General features: G+C 49.5%; 1 protein-coding gene and 1 long non-coding RNA gene across 6 annotated transcripts in view; one reads left to right on the forward strand and one right to left on the reverse strand.

The window, feature by feature from the left end:
- The first annotated feature begins 7,205 nt into the window (after positions 1-7,205).
- Positions 7,206-8,263, forward strand: LOC120238638. 2 transcript variants are annotated; one of them, XR_005530282.1, is made up of 2 exons: positions 7,206-7,448; positions 8,009-8,263. It is a non-coding gene; the product is annotated as an uncharacterized LOC120238638 (long non-coding RNA). The 2 variants fall into 2 exon arrangements; XR_005530283.1 differs by having other exon boundaries at positions 8,014-8,263.
- FAM107A (family with sequence similarity 107 member A) overlaps positions 8,255-16,305 on the reverse strand; it is a 53,335-nt gene continuing 45,284 nt past the window's right edge. For all 4 annotated transcript variants that reach the window (XM_039242462.1, XM_039242463.1, XM_039242464.1 and 1 more), the window contains 3 exons: positions 13,402-13,576; positions 11,388-11,544; positions 8,255-10,870 (listed from right to left, as the gene is read on the reverse strand). In XM_039242462.1, coding sequence (XP_039098393.1) covers positions 10,763-10,870; positions 11,388-11,544; positions 13,402-13,576 — 440 coding nt within the window. In that variant the 3' untranslated portion in view covers positions 8,255-10,762. The remainder of the gene's footprint in view (positions 10,871-11,387; positions 11,545-13,401; positions 13,577-16,305) is intronic.

Consider the following 16,305-nt stretch of genomic DNA (forward strand, 5'->3'; position numbering starts at 1 on the left):
CCTCCTCTCCAAACCCTTGTCCCCTGCATCCCTTCCCAGTAGGCTCTGCCCAAGTTGTATCCTTTATAACCAACCAATAAATATAAGTAAAGTCCTCCTCTGAGTTCTGTGAATCATTCTAGCAAATTACTGAACTTGTGGGATGACTTGTGGGAACGCCTGAATTTATAGGCAGCAGGTCCGAAGAACAGGGAGCCCGTGGGCTTAGCACTTGTTGTCTAAAGTGGGGGCAGTATTGTGGGACTGACCCTTAAACCTGTGGGGTCTACACCAACCCCAGGAGTTGGTGTCAGAATTGAACTGAATTGTTGAACACACAATTGGTGTTGCAGAATTGGTTGTTGGTATAGAAAAACCACACACTTGGGGCGCCCAGGTGGCGTAGTTGGTTAAGCGTCCGACTTTCGCTCGGGTCATGATCTCGCGGTTCATGGGTTCGAGCCCCGCGTCGGGCTCTGTGCTGACTGCCAGCTCAGAGCCTAGAGCCTGGAGCCTGTTTCAGTCTGTGACTCCCTCTCTCTCTGACCCTCCCCTGCTCACGCTGTCTCTCTCTCTCTCTCCTAGAAATAAATAAAACATTAAAAAAAAAAAAAAAAGAAAAACCACACACTGGTGTTACCACCACACCCTTGGTACACCCACTACCGTGGTAGGTATTTTGTCTTTAGCTGTTGGGTTTTGTATAAATCATGAATGAAAGCAAGCACTGCGTTGTTCTTGGCCACCAATACAGTCCCAGCCCCAGGGACCCAGACCAGGATCTGGCCCAGGGTAGGTGCTCAGCAAATATTTGGTGGATGAATGAATAAACAAAAGTTCACAGAAGCCATCCAGATTCTCTACCCTAAGAGCACGGCCAAACTTAGTGAAGGACTTTGGAGGTTTGGCATTTACTTTTTTAAAGGTGGAAGTCTCTGTGTGTGCACGCATGTGTGTGTACGTGCGTGTGTGACCACCCTAGTTGTACACACTTGTATACCTTGACATGAGACCCAGCCCTCCAATCTCAAAGCTGGGGATTCCGCTGGGACTACTTGTACCAAAAAGCTGTGTACCCGGCTGGGTTTCCAAGGTGATCCTGGTCTTTCTGCAGCCTTTCCTGATCTTAACAGGAAAGTCAGCTCAAGTTGTTAATATCCAAGGAGCGTACAAGGCTTCCACAGGTGGTCCTTCTATGAAAGGGTTGCTCTGCAAGGCGAATGATTTTTCTCGTTCTCTACGTTTCTGCTCTAGAATTCAGCTTGTCTGATGCTTAGCATTAGGATTCATACACTTCTGACCATCATTCCCTGAACAAATATTTTTGGAGCTTTGGCCAGGTGCCTGTGAGTGGGATGGGATGTTTACAGGTTCCCTCACCTCCACTGCATAGACAGCCCTGGAAATGTCTTTCTTCATTTTGCAGAAGTGGAAAGAAGACCAGAGATGTGTTATCATTTGACCAGGTTTGCACAAGAAGTATAATGCAGAACTGGAATTTTGACCAGGTTTCTGGCTCTTTATATTTGCACAAGGTTGAGAAAGAAGTCAGGAGACCTGAACACCTTTCCTGGCAGGACTCCAGAGGTGCGGTGACTCTGGACAGGTGCCCTCTGCTCCTGGATCTGTGGCCTCCCCATCTGTGGTGTGCTCTCTGAGGGGCCTCAGACCTCCCCACTATGTCCTCAAAGTGGTGTCAAGCTTGTGTCTTGAGGAAGAGACAGGCCCCGAGCTTTGAGATGTGACTCAGCACATCTGGACCTGGGATTCCCCGGTGCTGTCAGCAGTGGCCTTACACATGACGTGGCTCCAGGGAAAGTCGCCCTGACCCTACTATTTGGAGGGGAAAGTTCTGGGTCCCGAACTGACCTCTGCCAAGGACTTGTGCTGGCTCTTTGTTTTTTTTTCTTTAATGTTTATATTTGAGAGACAGGAGGGACAGAAAGAGGGAGAGAGAGAATCTCAAGCAAACTTTGCGCCGACGTAAACAGTGAGATTATGACCTGAAATCAATGTTTGGAAACTTAACTGACTGAAACACCCAGGTGCCCCTGGAATGCCTCTTCTCCTGGGCAGTTACTTAATTTTTCTTGGCCATGGTTTCCACATCTTGATTGTTTTGATTGAACTTGATGTTCTTTTAGTATTTGACAAAGTCCATGTTTAAATGGTTTCTTTATCAACCTTGGAGCTGACCCTACTCTAAATGTTTTGGTTGTGACTATTTTATTTTATTTTTTAAAGTTTGTTTCTTCTTTTTTTAAAAATTTTTTTCTTTTTTAAAAATTTTTTTTAATGTTTTATTTATTTCTGAGAGAGAGAGAGAGAGAGAGAGAGAGACAGCATCAGCAGGGGAGGGTCAGAGAGAGAGGGAGATACAGATTCTGAAACAGGCCCCAGGCTCTGAGCTAGCTGTCAGCACAGAGCCCGACATGGGGCTCGAACCCACCAACCATGAGATCATGATGCGAGCTGAAGTCAGACGCCCAACTGACTGAGCCACCAAGGCGCCCCTAAAGTTTATTGCTTTATTTTGAGAGAAGGAGAGCGCACAGCAAGCTGGAGAGGGGCAGAGAGAGATGGGGCCAGAATCCCAAGCAGGCTGTGTGCTGTCAGCAGGGAGGAGCCCAGCTTGGGGCTTGAAGCAGTGCTCCAGGCAGGGCTTGAACTCATAAAATGTGAGATCATTACCTGAGCTGAACTCAAGAGTCTGGTGCTTAACCAACTAGGCCACCCAGGGGCCCCAGGATGTGATTATTTTAATCTGTTGCACCAAACTATTCAATTCTCTAGCTAAAAATTTTTTTTTTTTTTTTTTTTTACAAATAGTTTATTGTCAGATTAGTTTCCACATAACACTCAGTGCTCATCCCCAAAGTGCCCTCCTCCATGCCCACCCCCCCTCCCTCCCACATCCATCAGTCCTCAGTTTTTGTCAGCATTCAAGAGTCTCTCATGGTTTGCCTCTCTCCCTTTCCCCCACCATTTCCGTGCTTCTTCTCCCCCTTGGTCCTCCGTCAAGTTCCTCCTAATCCTCCTATACGTGCAAACATATGATATTTGTCCTTCTCTGCCTGACTTATTTCGCTCAGCATAACACCCTCAAGGTCCATCCATGTTGCTACACATGGCCAGATTTCATTGTTTCTCATTGCCATGTAGTATTCCATGGTATAGATAAACCACATCTTCTTGATCCATTCATCTGTTGATGGACACTTAGGCTCTTTCCATGTTTTAGCTATTGTGGAGAGTGCTGCTATGAACATTGGGGTACATGTGCTCCTATGCCTCAGCATTTCTGTATCCCTTGGGTAAATTCCTTCTAGCTAAAAAATTTTATTTTGAAAAATTTCAAGCCCATATAAAAGTAGAGAGAACAATATAATGAATCCATATGTACCTAACACCCAGATTTAACAATTATCATCTCATCTTTCCCTCTTCTTTGTGTTGTAATGTTTTATTTTGAAATAACTTTAGGGGTGCCTGGGTGGCTCATTTGGTTAAGCGTCCAACTCTTGATTTCAGTTTGGGTCATGATCTCACAGTTTGTGAGTTTGAACCCTGCATCAGGCTCTGCACTGATAGCGTGGAGCCTGCTTAGGATTCTCTCTGTTCCTTCTCTCGCTGCCCCTACCCCTCTTGCACTCTCTCTCCAAATAAGTAAACTTAAAATCTTTTTTAAAAAAGAAATAACTTTAGAGTTTCAGAAAGTTGCAAAAAAATAGTAGTTTCCATATAACTTCCCCTCAGCCTCCTTAACTATACATAATGTCCTTGTGGGGCCCAATAAATTAACACTGATCCAATAGTATTAACTAATCTTCAAATTTTATTTGAGTATGTTGGAGGGCCCCCAAGATCAATCTCAAGTTGAAGGCTTTGCAAGGACTCTCAGAACTCAGAAAAGCTGTTATACTCATGGTCATGGCTTAGTGCAGCAAAATGATACAGATTAAAATCAGCAAAGGAAAAATAATAATACAGGGTAGAATCCAGGGGGACCAGACATGAGGTCCCAGCTGTCCTCTCCCAGTGGTGTTGTAGGGACAGTGTTTAATTCTCCCTGCATGACAGCACACAAGAAAGACTGATAGCCAGGGAAGCTCATCTCAGACTTGATGTCCATGGTTATGTAACATCGGTCACAGAGAAATGGGATGCTGGTTACTCAGTCACTTAGCTACTTAGTACCTCAGTCTCTTAGCACCTAGCCCTCCAGAGGTCAAACTGACACAGAGTGTCATAGTCCCATTGGCATGTTTTAGTGTCAACTGCCTGGCAGACCCAAGGCCCGGGTAGGCAGGCACACTCTGTTCAGAGAGGCTATTCCAAGAGCTTAGAGCTTATCTTGCAGGGGCTGTGAAGGGCCAGTCCCTTCTTTGGCATGCAGGCTTTGAAATCCTGCTGAGTTAGCCATTTACTGCACATTGAGTTTTGCCACTTTTCCCACTAATGTCCTTTTTCTGGTTCAGGATCCAGTCCAGGATCTGTCATTGCCTTTAATTGTCCTATCTTCTCCAACTGGTACAGCTTCTCAATCTTTGTCCTCTATGACCTTGACATTTGATGTGTACTGGTCAGGTCTTTTCTTAGAATGTCCTTCAATTTGGACTGGGATGCGAGAAGGTCTGGGGTGACACCTCCCCAAAAAGGAGGGGACTGGGAGAAGGCGAGGGCACTTGGGGTGGCCAGCCCCAAGGGAGGGGTGAGTGCTAGACACACTGAGGCACTAAGAGAAATAAATGAGTGAAAACATGACTTGAAGCTCAGTGACAGATATGATGAAATAAACCAGCAGGGAAATGGAAGATGAAAATGAGTACTGGCCACGTGCCTGTGCTTGTCAAACATTTTTTTTTAAATGTATATATTTATTTGTTTATTCATTCATTCATTTAGTAATCTCTGCACTCAATGTGGGGCTCGAACTCATGACCCCAAGATAAAGAGTCACATGCTCTACCGACTGAGCCAGCCAGGTGCCCCTCCAAACATTCTATATCTGTTAACCCAGTCTTGTCAATTACCCATGAGGCTGGCACTATTGGGACCCTCATTTGACAGACAAGAAAGTCAAAGACGTTAAATGACTTGTCCAAAGTCACCGATCTGGCAAGTGGCAGAGCTGGATCTCCCACCCGCCAATTTGAAGTCTGACTTTGTAGCCTGGACTCCTAACCAGCCACCTGTTAAGATATCCTTAAAGGGGAGAGTGAGCGAGAGGAAGAAGAAACTTCCATCCCTTGAAATGAGCCAGGCCCTGGGCAAGGTGCTTTGTGTCTGGTCTCTCACATTTTAGGACCTGCCAGGTATATGGCTCAATGCATGTTGCTCTCTTTCCTGCTCCTTCACTGAACTCCTTGGGCCAAGGGCAGGCACGTGAACCCCTGTATCCCATTGGCCACTGTCTCTTCTCCGAGCTGTGAGTGGGATATGCCCGCATTTTTGTCCCTGGGGCCCTGTCGGCCAGATTGCTGCAGGCTGTCAGGGGAGGAGAAGGAGGCAGGCCGCGGGGCCTCAGCATGCTCACAGAATGTTTCTAGCGACATATGGGAAAACTTGAACGTGGGTGCTTTGCAAAACATCCTCTGCAGCCTCCACCAGCAAGTGCTGCCAGGATAAATGTGCAGGCTCCGGTCAGGCAGACGCGGGTTCACACCTTGCTTCTACCACCTGCTGATTGTGCAGCTTTGGGAAGTGGCTTTGCCTCTCTAAACTGTGGGATTCTTCACCTGTATGATGGAGGTAATAGCCCAGTCCCTGGCACAGACACTGAATATTCAAGTGTAGGTATCATTACTTATGTCACAGATCTGGAAAGAGTCATCCAGCAAGTTGTCCAGGCTTGTGACAAGTAGGGATTTTTGGAGCTGGGGCTTGAAGACAGGTCTGGGCACAGAACTCACCCTTACACGGCAAGCCTGAGCCCATCCTCGGAGGGGGAACCCCAGCTCACTTAGCTGTTGCCAGACAGCCCAGGGGACTTGTCAGAGTCATTCACTGGGAAATCCTGCTCATCTCTCTATGAATTCTTTTTTTTAATGTTTTTATTTATTTTTGAGACAGAGAGAAACAGAGTTTGAGTGGGGCATGGGCAGAGAGAGAAGGAGGCACAGAATCCAAAGCAGGCTCCAGGCTCTGAGCTGTCAGCGCAGAGCCTGACGTGGGACTAGAACCCACTAACTGTGAGATCATGACCTGAGCTGAAGTCAAGAGGTGGTCACTTAACCCAATGAGCCACCCAGGTGCCCCAGCATTCACAACTCTTTGAATACCTGGGTTGGTACTGGTAAAGGTAGGCATAATCAGACAGGGTCCTGTCCCCATGGAGCTTAGAATTAATATAACCTCAAGTGTGGTGAGGCTGCCCACAGAAAGCGCCTGGGTTCCAAGCGCTCCCCTGGAGTACATACTGCAGAATCAGGGAAGGAGGGTCCCTTCACCTCCTGAAGTCTTCTGTCTGTCTTCCAGGTTGTGTATTTAGCCCTGGTCTGCCATTGAAGAGGGCTCGCTCCAAACCCAGACCGAGACTTGTGCTCTAGTGGGCGTGAGAGAGGGTGGCCTCCAGTGAGAACGGGTTTGCTGCTCTCGCTCTCCATTTAGGGCAGGGTCTGGTGACAGAGCTACTGCAGCAGCCCTTTCCTTCTCCGGGGTTCCCAGGACTGGGTGATGACCCGATCCCTGCCTTCAGGGATGATCTAACTCTCTGGACGCCCAGAGAGGGGTGTGTCCAGGCCACAAAGCTCCGGTGTTGCTCTTTTAGGTGCTAATGCCAGTAAGGCCCAAGGGTGCTGGCAAAAGCCTCAGAGGCCAAAGGAAAGCTTCTGGACCAAACTGACACCTCTGGGTCAGGGTCAGAACTGGGGAGGAAGGAGGCAGGTGGTGGGGGTGGGGGAGGGGGGGAGCTGTTGAACCTGGGAGGAAGCTGGATGTATCACAGCAGGAGAAGGGTTTCTCACTTATTCATTCATTCAACAAGCATTTATTGAGCATCTACTCTGTGCCCTATGCCCCACGCCCTGTTTTCTTTTTATTGTTTGTTTATTTTGAGAGAGAGCACAAGCACGAGCAGGAGAGGGGCAGAGAGAGAGAGGGAATCTCAAGCAGGCTCTATCAGTGCAGAGTCTGACACAGGGCTTGAACTCACAAACTGAACTGTGAGGTCATGACTTGAGCTGAAATCAAGAGTTGGATGCTTAATCGACTGAGCCACCCAGGAGCCCCACCCCATGCCCTATTTGGTCATGGCTTTTTCTCGAAGTCGTAAGTGGGATGGGGCTGGATTCTTGTCTGTGGCACATTCTTGAATGTGCCATTCTGCCACACTGGCACCGGCCGGGCCACCTCTGTCAGGGAAAGAGGAGTAAGGGTGGCCATTTGGGATTCAGCAGTAAACAAGACAGAAAAAAATCTCTGCCCTCACGGAGCTGACATTATCGCTAGGAGACATACAAGACAAACAGGTAAAATATGTGTTTGATGGGGACAACGGTGAGGAGGAAAACGAAGGCAGGGAAGGAAGGGATAGGGGGCGTGTAGGGAATTTTGAGATTCAAATGGTTTGACCAAGGAGGACCTCATTGAGAAAGAGCATTAAAAAAAAAAAAAAAAAAAAGGCAAGACCTGAAGACAGTGAGGGAGAAGACCGTATGGCTCTCTGAGGAAAGAACACTCCTGGCTGGAGAACAGAGGTGAAAAGGCACTGCGGTGGTTGGTGGTGGCATGTGGAGGCAAGGCTGACCAAGGGCTGCAGGAGGAAGGGGAAGGGCAGAGGGAAGTAGATCAGAGGCCGTGAGGAGCTGGACAGGCGGGGCCTTCCGAGTGGCAGGAAGGACCCTAATGGGGGCAGAGAGAGGGCTCTGTGCAGAGGCGTGGCAAGACCTGCCTTAGATTTTAACGAAATCATTCTGGTTGCTCTCTCGAGATGAGGCTGTAGGGGGAAGGGCAGAAGCAGGGAGACCAGTAAGGAGGAGGCCACTGCAATAATCCAAACATTTTGTTTCCCACTGTGCCCCTGGCACAGAACAGGCTCAGCAAGTCCTTACTGAATGATGTGTGGATTAATGATGCCCGTATGGTGCGCGGGCTATGTGGAGAAGACACAGAGAAACAGACCTCAGGCATGGATTGCTGCTGGAGTTCCTAATCTAGTTGGTTTCTAGTGGGAAAGAGGAATCTGGATTTTTAGTACAGTCTGCTGGGCGTTGGGGCTGGCCTTCTGTGTCAGGAATATTCTGGCTGCAAGTAACAGATACTGACCAACAATGGCTTAAACAAAGCGAGTTTTCTTTTTATTTACAAGAATTCTGGAGGAGGATGGCTGCTAGCATTGGCTTGGTCAAATGTGATAGAGTCAGTGTCTCCGGGAGTCTCTTGACCTTTCTCTCGTTGTCGCAAGATGGCTGTCGTGGCTCCAGGCATCACATCCTCAATCAAGGCAGGAAGAATGGAGGGGCAGGGAGGTGTTACCCATGTCTGCCTCTTCTATCAGGGAAGCAGAAGCTTTCCCAGAAGCCCCTGTAGACTTCCTCTTAAATGTCATTGGCTCACCTGGTCACATGTCACCCCAAGCTGCAAAGGAGGCTGGAACAGTGGGAATCGGGATTTACATCCTCTACAGTGGGAGGCCGCTAGAGGGAAGGGGGTGGGACTGACCACTGGGGAGTGTACGTGGGTGTCTGCTGTGGCTCCACGGGATGACGCGGTGCTGGGGTCATTCGACTTCTGGGGCTTCGTCTCTGTGCAGCACCTCTAGGGACCACTGAGAGAATTCTAGCATTCTCCGGGAGGGCCTACCCCACCCTAGATGCTCTGTCTTCTCTTCATATGTCTGAACGGCACGCAGACTGCTGGGGGAGGCTTCTTCGGAGGAAATGGGGGTCTTTATTTGGAGATTTTGCTTCAGCATCGCTCTCACCTGGCAGGCATCTAAAATAGCGTCAGCACGTTCTCGCTAAGACACATTCAAGAGCCTTTTAAAGCCCCGCTTGCACACACACACACACACACACAGGCAGGCAGCACGTGCACGGCTGTATTTGTACACCCGCCCCGGTCCCGGAAGAGGGCCTCGTCTCTGGTCATCCTCAAACTGCTCAGGTAGGAGTGAGACCAGGATGACCCCTTTCCGCCTGAACGTCCCACTTTTGGTCCGAGAATGAAATAGCATTTCCGCGGCAGCTTTTTCGGGCAGTTTTGGGGGGGTGAAAGGAAATGCCTTTTTAGCCCTGGCCTGACACCTTAAATGATGGGTCTGCAATGCCAGAGGCAGGGATTTTATTCTTCACGGGGAAAGCAGGCCTGGTTTATTCTCAGAATCCTTCAGAATGGGATAGAAGCAAAGGGTAAAACATTCGTCTCGTGTGGGGAGGGATTTTTGAGGAAGAACGGGTGAGTTCACCGAAGCTGGCCTGAGGGTAGAGACCCAGTAGAGAGGGGGTGCAGAGGCTGGAAATGGGGGCTCAAAGGAGCCCGTCTATAAGGGTAGCGGTGGGGCCTTCACTGTTTGTATTTCCAGAAGCCCACTGGAAATCACTGCATATCTGCTCTCCATAGGCTTCAGGAAAAGGTAAAACAGAAACTATCTTTTTCTTTCTTTCTTTCTTTTTTGGCCAGAATTACATCAAAACAACATGGTAAGAAAATGCAGATTGGCAATTATATACATCTCCAGTGACGACAGTTCTACAAGTGACACGATTTGCTAGGCAAATGTCTTCCCAGGCTTGGGGTCCCTGGAATGGGGTGGGTGATAGAGAGCCCTTGGGGTTCCACAGGCAGGGTAGGGAACCCCCAGGGCAAAGGTTCATGGCAACTGGGGGGCCGGAGTGGCTTCAGGGATGGTGTTTCCGATATATACCAGCCCCTGGCTGCTCGAGCCTGGCTGCTTACAGGGTGGTCCTCAGACCAGCAGCCGGGAGCTCCTGAGAGCCGCAGAATCCCAGCCCCCACCCCAGATCTACAGAGTCAGAAGCCATATTGTAACAAGGTCCCCAGTGACTCGTAGGCACAATAAAGTTTGAGAAGCACTGTTCTAGACTTCTGGGAGCCGGAAGGCTGCAGCCCTGGTTAGATGTGGTTACAAGGCCCAGGCAGGGAGGCTGTGCAGAGGAGACAGCAAAAGCGTGGGTGCGTGGGAAGCTGGCACACTCTAAGAAGCCGACCTGGTTAGTCGTCTTGCAACCTGGCATGACCTGAGCCCCACGGCCGCCTTGTGGGGCACCCTGCCCTTCATCACCGAGGGCAGCTGCACTTGAACCATATTCCCCTCCGCTGGCTTTCAAGGCAGGTGTTCTGAGATGCTCTGCTTAGCTGCCCCACACCTGGCTGCAGGTAACACCACAGTCAAGGACGTTCTCTGAGACCTGGGAGCTGGGCTGCCCAGAGAAGCAGGGCCCCATGGGGCCCGGGTAAAATGGAGGGCTGGTCAGGCCAAAGAGGTGCCTGTCTCTCCTTATTCCATTCTGCCAGAAAGATCTCACTAGAGCTCAGGAGCCCCTGCAGGGAGAAGTGCCTTGGGAAAGTTTTCCTGGAAGCAGCTTCCTTTGGGAGCAGAAGCCGTGAGTGCTCAGAAGGAAAAGCCTGGGAACTTAGGGCCCCCCCAGCTTTTGGTGGGTGGGAAGGAGGGCCCAGGCCCTCTGGGGCATTTTTACGAGAGCAAGCATGAACATCACAGAGGTCCCCAGGCCGGGGCCCAGGGCTGCCAGATACAGAAGGGCTGGAGGAGGGTGTGGGGGCCGGCGGTGGGCTGTGTGGGCTGGAGCTTCAACGGCCTGCCCTACAGCGCCCTCTCTTCACTGGTCAGCGTGGTGATTCTCCGCAGGTTTTCCCTGACTTTGATAAATTCGGGGGGGTGTTCCTCTTCCTTTTCTGGTGGTTTTTCCAGCTGAGGGAGAGAAGAAGCAGAGGTGTGAAGTGAGTGGGGCTAGGGGAGTTCCTGTTCCCCAAAACCAGTGTTTTGGCCAAGGATCCTCTCTGGGGAAACAGAGCCGGGGATCAGTCCTGGCACCAGCCTAGGAGTTGGGGCAACAGAGCATGAGACTGCGTTCTCCCTGTGAAGCCAGTGCAAATCGTTTGCCTCAGCTGGGCCTTTGGTTGCTCATCTCTAAACCGGGAATGCCACCTGGATGGCGGGCAGGTGTGAGAATGAAATCAGGATCTGCATGCACTGGATTGGGCTGGTCAGGAAACTGAGGTTCAGAGAAGGGAAGCCACTGGCTCAAAGTCACACAGCAAAGTGCATGGCAGAGTGAGGACTCAGGCCAGCCGTGGACTGCTGGCTTAGCCCTCATTTTGCTTCATTTCCTCCCTTTCACCAGCAGCGGCCACATGCAGACCTTCTCCCTGGGCCAGGAGACAGTCTTACAGAAGACTTGGGTCGGGGCTGGGCGCTCCCCACCCACCTGGTTCAGCCTCTGCTGCCGTCTCAGCAGCTCCTGCTCAAAGGGGCACTGCAGCCGCTTGGCTTCCAGCTCTTCCTTCTTCTTCTTGATGAGCTGGTTCCGTCTGCGGTGCTCCAGGACTCGCTGAAGCTCCGGCTTGCTGTCCACGCCCAGGCCCCTGGTGTGGAGCAGGGGAGCTGTCAGGAGACCTCAACTCCCCCAAGTCTCAGGGCTGCAGCCCCTAGTGACACCAACCTATACCCTCCTGGTCGCCCGGGAGACAGAGCTATTCCTGTCCCATTATACAGAGATGGGAGACGAGGCTCCTAGGACTTAAGACACCTGTCCAAGTCACAGCCCCCAAGGGGCAGAATGATGATTTGCACCCAGGCCTGTCTGACTGCAGAGACCAAGTTTTATGTTACTTCTGGTTATGTTCTCAGGATAAGTTTCTAGAGGTGGAATTGCTTGGTCAGACTTTTTAAAAAGAGTTTGGTTTTTTTGTTTTTAATTTTTTAAATGTTTTTATTTATTTCTGAGAGAGAGAGGCAGCATGAGCAGGGGAGGGCCAGAGAGAGAGGGAGACACAGAATCTGAAACAGGCTCCAGGCTCTGAGCTGGCAGTCAGCACAGAGCCCGACGCGGGGCTCGAACCCACAAACCGTGAGATCATGACCTGAGCCAAAGTCGGACGCTTAACCGACTGAGCCACCCAGGCGCCCCTAAAAAGATTTTGGATACACATTTCCATCTGCCTCTTAGGAAAGGTTATTCAATTTGTACTCCCTCATCAGTGTACAAGAGCATCTATTTCTCCCCACCGTCACCATCCAGTCTTTGTGTATTTGAGAATCTGGTAGGCAAGAAATAATATCTGGTTTTCATTTGTGTTTCTCCGGTTATTAGTTGTTTTGTGAACTAACTATACCTATATTTTGTTCATTTTTTCCTTATGGATTTATAAGTGATATGTATATATTAATTTTTTGTTTGTATTTATATTGCAAGCATTTCCTTGATTTATCTTTAGGCTTTTAAAAGAATTGTGGCGGTGTTTTTTGACATTAAAAGGGATGACTCTAAAAAAACATTTGGAGGAAATGCACATGATATACTAAGCAGGAAAAAAGAATCCACCGAGGATACAAAATGATACCTGCTATGAGGTCTTGCACACAGCTAGCTGTAAATAGGATGAAAATCATAGCCCGAGCCAATACCAGAACAGGCCGGTAGAGGGAGCTGTAGAGATGCTGCTGCCTTCCTCCTGGTGCTGGTGAGCTGGGAGGTATTTCCCAGGCCGCCTTCACATTCCCTCAATTACGGAGTCCCTCCCGGCCCTGCAGAGCTGTGTCTGCAATTCTGTCTTTTTCACTGCATCCCCGGCCTCCCTGCTCCACTCATGCCCCTTCTGTGCTTGTGGCGCTCCTGCTTGAGACCCTTTCCAGGTCAACACATCTCTGGTCGACCTCAAAATCTACTCCACGCTCCCTGAGCTACTTGTGTTTCCTGTCTATCTGCACATGCTCTTCCCTTTGCTAGGAACATACGCCCTTCCACTAGCAGACTCCCGCCTCCTACAGCCCTTCAGGCTTTAGCTGAGGCATCCTCTCCTCCGTGAGGTCGCCTTGGACCACTCCCAGCTGCCTCCCCTGAGGTTCCCGGCCCATTCATGCCCCCATCACACCAGCTGGTCATGCATCCATCCCCACCATGAAGGTGGGAACTGGGCCCAGTCCCCCCTTGTACCCCACGTCTGGGCACAGCGTCTGGCACATAGTAGGCGTTCAATAAATGTGGAGGGCAGGCATGCAGTGGGTAGCTGGGAGGGAAAGCAGAGCATTGGGGGGCCACTGGGGACTAGAACTTCACGGTGTCTGCAGTGACTCTGTGGGGTACCCTCCACCCTCCTCAGCCTCTAGGAGACCCAGCCCGAGCATCAGCCGTGCCTTCCACAGGGGGCACCTCCTCAAGCCCCAGCACATGGGGCTTGAGGACATGCTTGCCAGGCTGAGGCAGCCGAGCTCTGTCCCACCTTCTGTGGTTCATGAGCAGCTCCCGGTGCAGCTCCTGGTGGCTCCGGGACGCCTTCACAGGGTTCAGCAGCTTTTTGGGCTTGATGAGCTCTGGGCTCCACTCCCTGTACTCGGGCCGGGCCATCAGGCCCCCGATGTCTGCCCGCTCCCTCTGGATCTCCGAGTACATTGAGGCTGTAGAGACAGGCAAGGGTGTTGGTCAGAACTGGGTCCACAATCTCACCCATCCCTGTGGGGCACAGTTAAAGGGCAAAGGTTTCTTCCTTCCTTCCTTCCTTCCTTCCTTCCTTCCTTCCTTCCTTTCTTTTCTTTTTCTTTCTTAATATAATTTATTGTCAAATTGACTTCCATACAACACCCAGTGCTCATCGCAAGTGTCCTTCTCGATGAAGGGCAAGGTTTTCGATGTTAGATGGACTTCAGCACGTGCTACTGTACAGTCCTGGGCAGGCTCCCTGACCTTCTGAGCCTTGGTGCCCTCATTTGTGAGATGGAAATAATGGAACCCAGGCACAGAGCTGTTGTAAGGATTGGAGATGATGTTTGTAAAGCGGCTGTAGGAGTAAAGCGATACTGGGTTACAAAATATGGGTTGAGACATGTATATGTTTTTAGCCAGACTTTGGAGAAAACAATCTCCTATAAAAAGAACGAGGAGTTTCTGTTTTCCAGTGAGCTGTTATCAGAAAAGGAAAAGCTATCTAAAAAGAGCAGTATGTATTTGTTAAATTTCAATAAAGGGCGTGATCACAAGAACACATCGCCCCTTGGTGTCCGCTATCACTGTTCCTAGTTCCAGACTCTGGAAGCGTCCAGCAGTTTGCGTTCTCCAGATCACAGAGGAGAGGATCAAACCCCAGGATGTCTGGGGCTCTAACGACAGCAAAGGCTGTCATGTGTAATGCAGATATCTGGGTTCTTGATGGCCTCACTTCCATCATCAGCTTGGAATTTGTCAATTTACTTGAAATCCAGGCAAAGGGGCTCCCTCCTCTACAGGCTCACTGTATCCTTGAAATGCCCAAAGCCAAGCAAAGCAAGTGTGTGTGTGTGCGTGCGTGTGTGTGTGTGTGAGAGAGAGAGAGAGACAGAGAGACAGAGAGACAGAGACAGACAGAGACAGACAAAAACTTCTTAAGAAAAAGTTTCAACAGGGGGCACCTGGGTGGCTCAGTTGGTTAAGCGACCAACTCTTGGTTTTGGCTCAGGTCATTACCTCACAGTTCATGAGTTCGAGCCTCACATCGGGCTCTGTGCTGACAGGGCAGAGCCTTCTTGGGTTCTCTCTCTCTCTTTCTCTCTCTGTCCCTCCCCTGCTTGTTCTCTCTCATGCCCCCCAACAATAAATAAACAAACCTTAAAAGCCTAAAATAAAAGAAAAGGTCTCAACAGGATGACACAGCCTGGTCATCAGCTTCTTGTAGTAACTAAAGTGAACGTTGAGGCAGTGGCTCAGCTCCCTTCACGAATGCTGCTTTTCTGAGGTTAGGCCTCCACTATATGCCAAGACCTGGCAGTGCCTGGTCTGGTACACACTAGGTACTCAATAAATATGTGTTGGTAACTGACAATTAAACCTTTGAGGTTGTACAGATGAGGAAACTGAATCTCAGAGAGGTTGGTCCTGGGGACCCAGTGCTGTAAGTCACGTGGTTTCCACGTGGCAACTGAGGGGAGTGCGTTCCCTCTCCGCACACCAGGCTCAGTCCCCTCTCTGGGACCACCATGTTGCCTATGGATAGACCCTCGGTTCTCTCCCGCCGTCCCTCCCACTGGGAAGAGGCTGGCAGCCATTCTCTGGTGACTGGGGTTTTATGGATAAACGGGAGTTCTCCAAGTGAACTCGATAGGGATGGTGGTTTGTGCATGTTACCCACCTGGCAGTAGGTAACAGCTCAGTGCGGTTGGAAAATACAGGAGGAGGGGGTTTGATAGGGAGTGAATTGCAAGGCCACGTGTCTGGGAACATAGGCATCGAAGGGGAAATTATGTTTTACGAATGGTGGCTCTCCAGACACGTGTTTGGCATTTCTATTATTACCCATTGCAGGGTGCTGTTCGGAGGATTGGGTGAGACCACGTTCGTTAAGGTGCTGTGTAAACTGGAAAAAAGTGTTAATTGTTACAAGATATTTTGGAAGTAGCCAGATGAAGTGTCAGAGCATAAAAACATATCTGCTAATGTTTTTTCTTGAATTCATATTCTCAGAACTGTTTCTAAAATGAGAATTCTAATTAATTCCCTTTCTTCTCTCTTTTTCATAAGGCTATTAGTTTTCAGGTTATATCGTTCCCAACTCTTTGATTTTTGAAAGTTTTGGTAGTGAAAAGTTAGTTAAAAAATGGGTACTTGACAAAATAAACAGCTGGCTGTATCAACTCTCTCATCTTTTAAAAACGTGAATGTTTTCCTTTTTTAAAAAAGTAAACTCTGTGGCCCAATATGGGGCTTGAGCTCACAACCCCAAGATCAAGAAGCATATGCTGTACAGACTGAGCCAGCCAGACACCCCTAAAAATGTGGATATTTTCTCAGTCTGGGAGCTTCAGTTGTCTGGGAGCCAATGCATTAGAACACCCCAATTCAGATTGCAATTTGGGGAATTTTTCCCCCTTCTGCTGCCATTCCCATTACAAAGTCCAACTAATCCTTTATCTGAGTGATTTTCAGCTCTACTCTCTACTTCCTGCGTCCTCAGCTCTCAGCCTATACAGGCTGTTATCACACGACACTTAAATAGCTGCTGCACATCCCTGACTATTCACCCTGCCTCTCAGCCCTTTGTGTGCCAAGCCTTGCAGAGCCTCATCATTTTCATCAGTCACACCGTCTCTAAAGTAACTAACCGTAATGTCTGTTGCCAAAGCCATAAAGCAGAAAACAAATGAGTTGTATAACTTTA

Source organism: Hyaena hyaena, unplaced genomic scaffold (assembly GCF_003009895.1).
Source record: "Hyaena hyaena isolate Hyena2069 unplaced genomic scaffold, ASM300989v1 scaffold_212, whole genome shotgun sequence".
NCBI classification, from domain to species: Eukaryota; Metazoa; Chordata; class Mammalia; order Carnivora; family Hyaenidae; genus Hyaena; species Hyaena hyaena.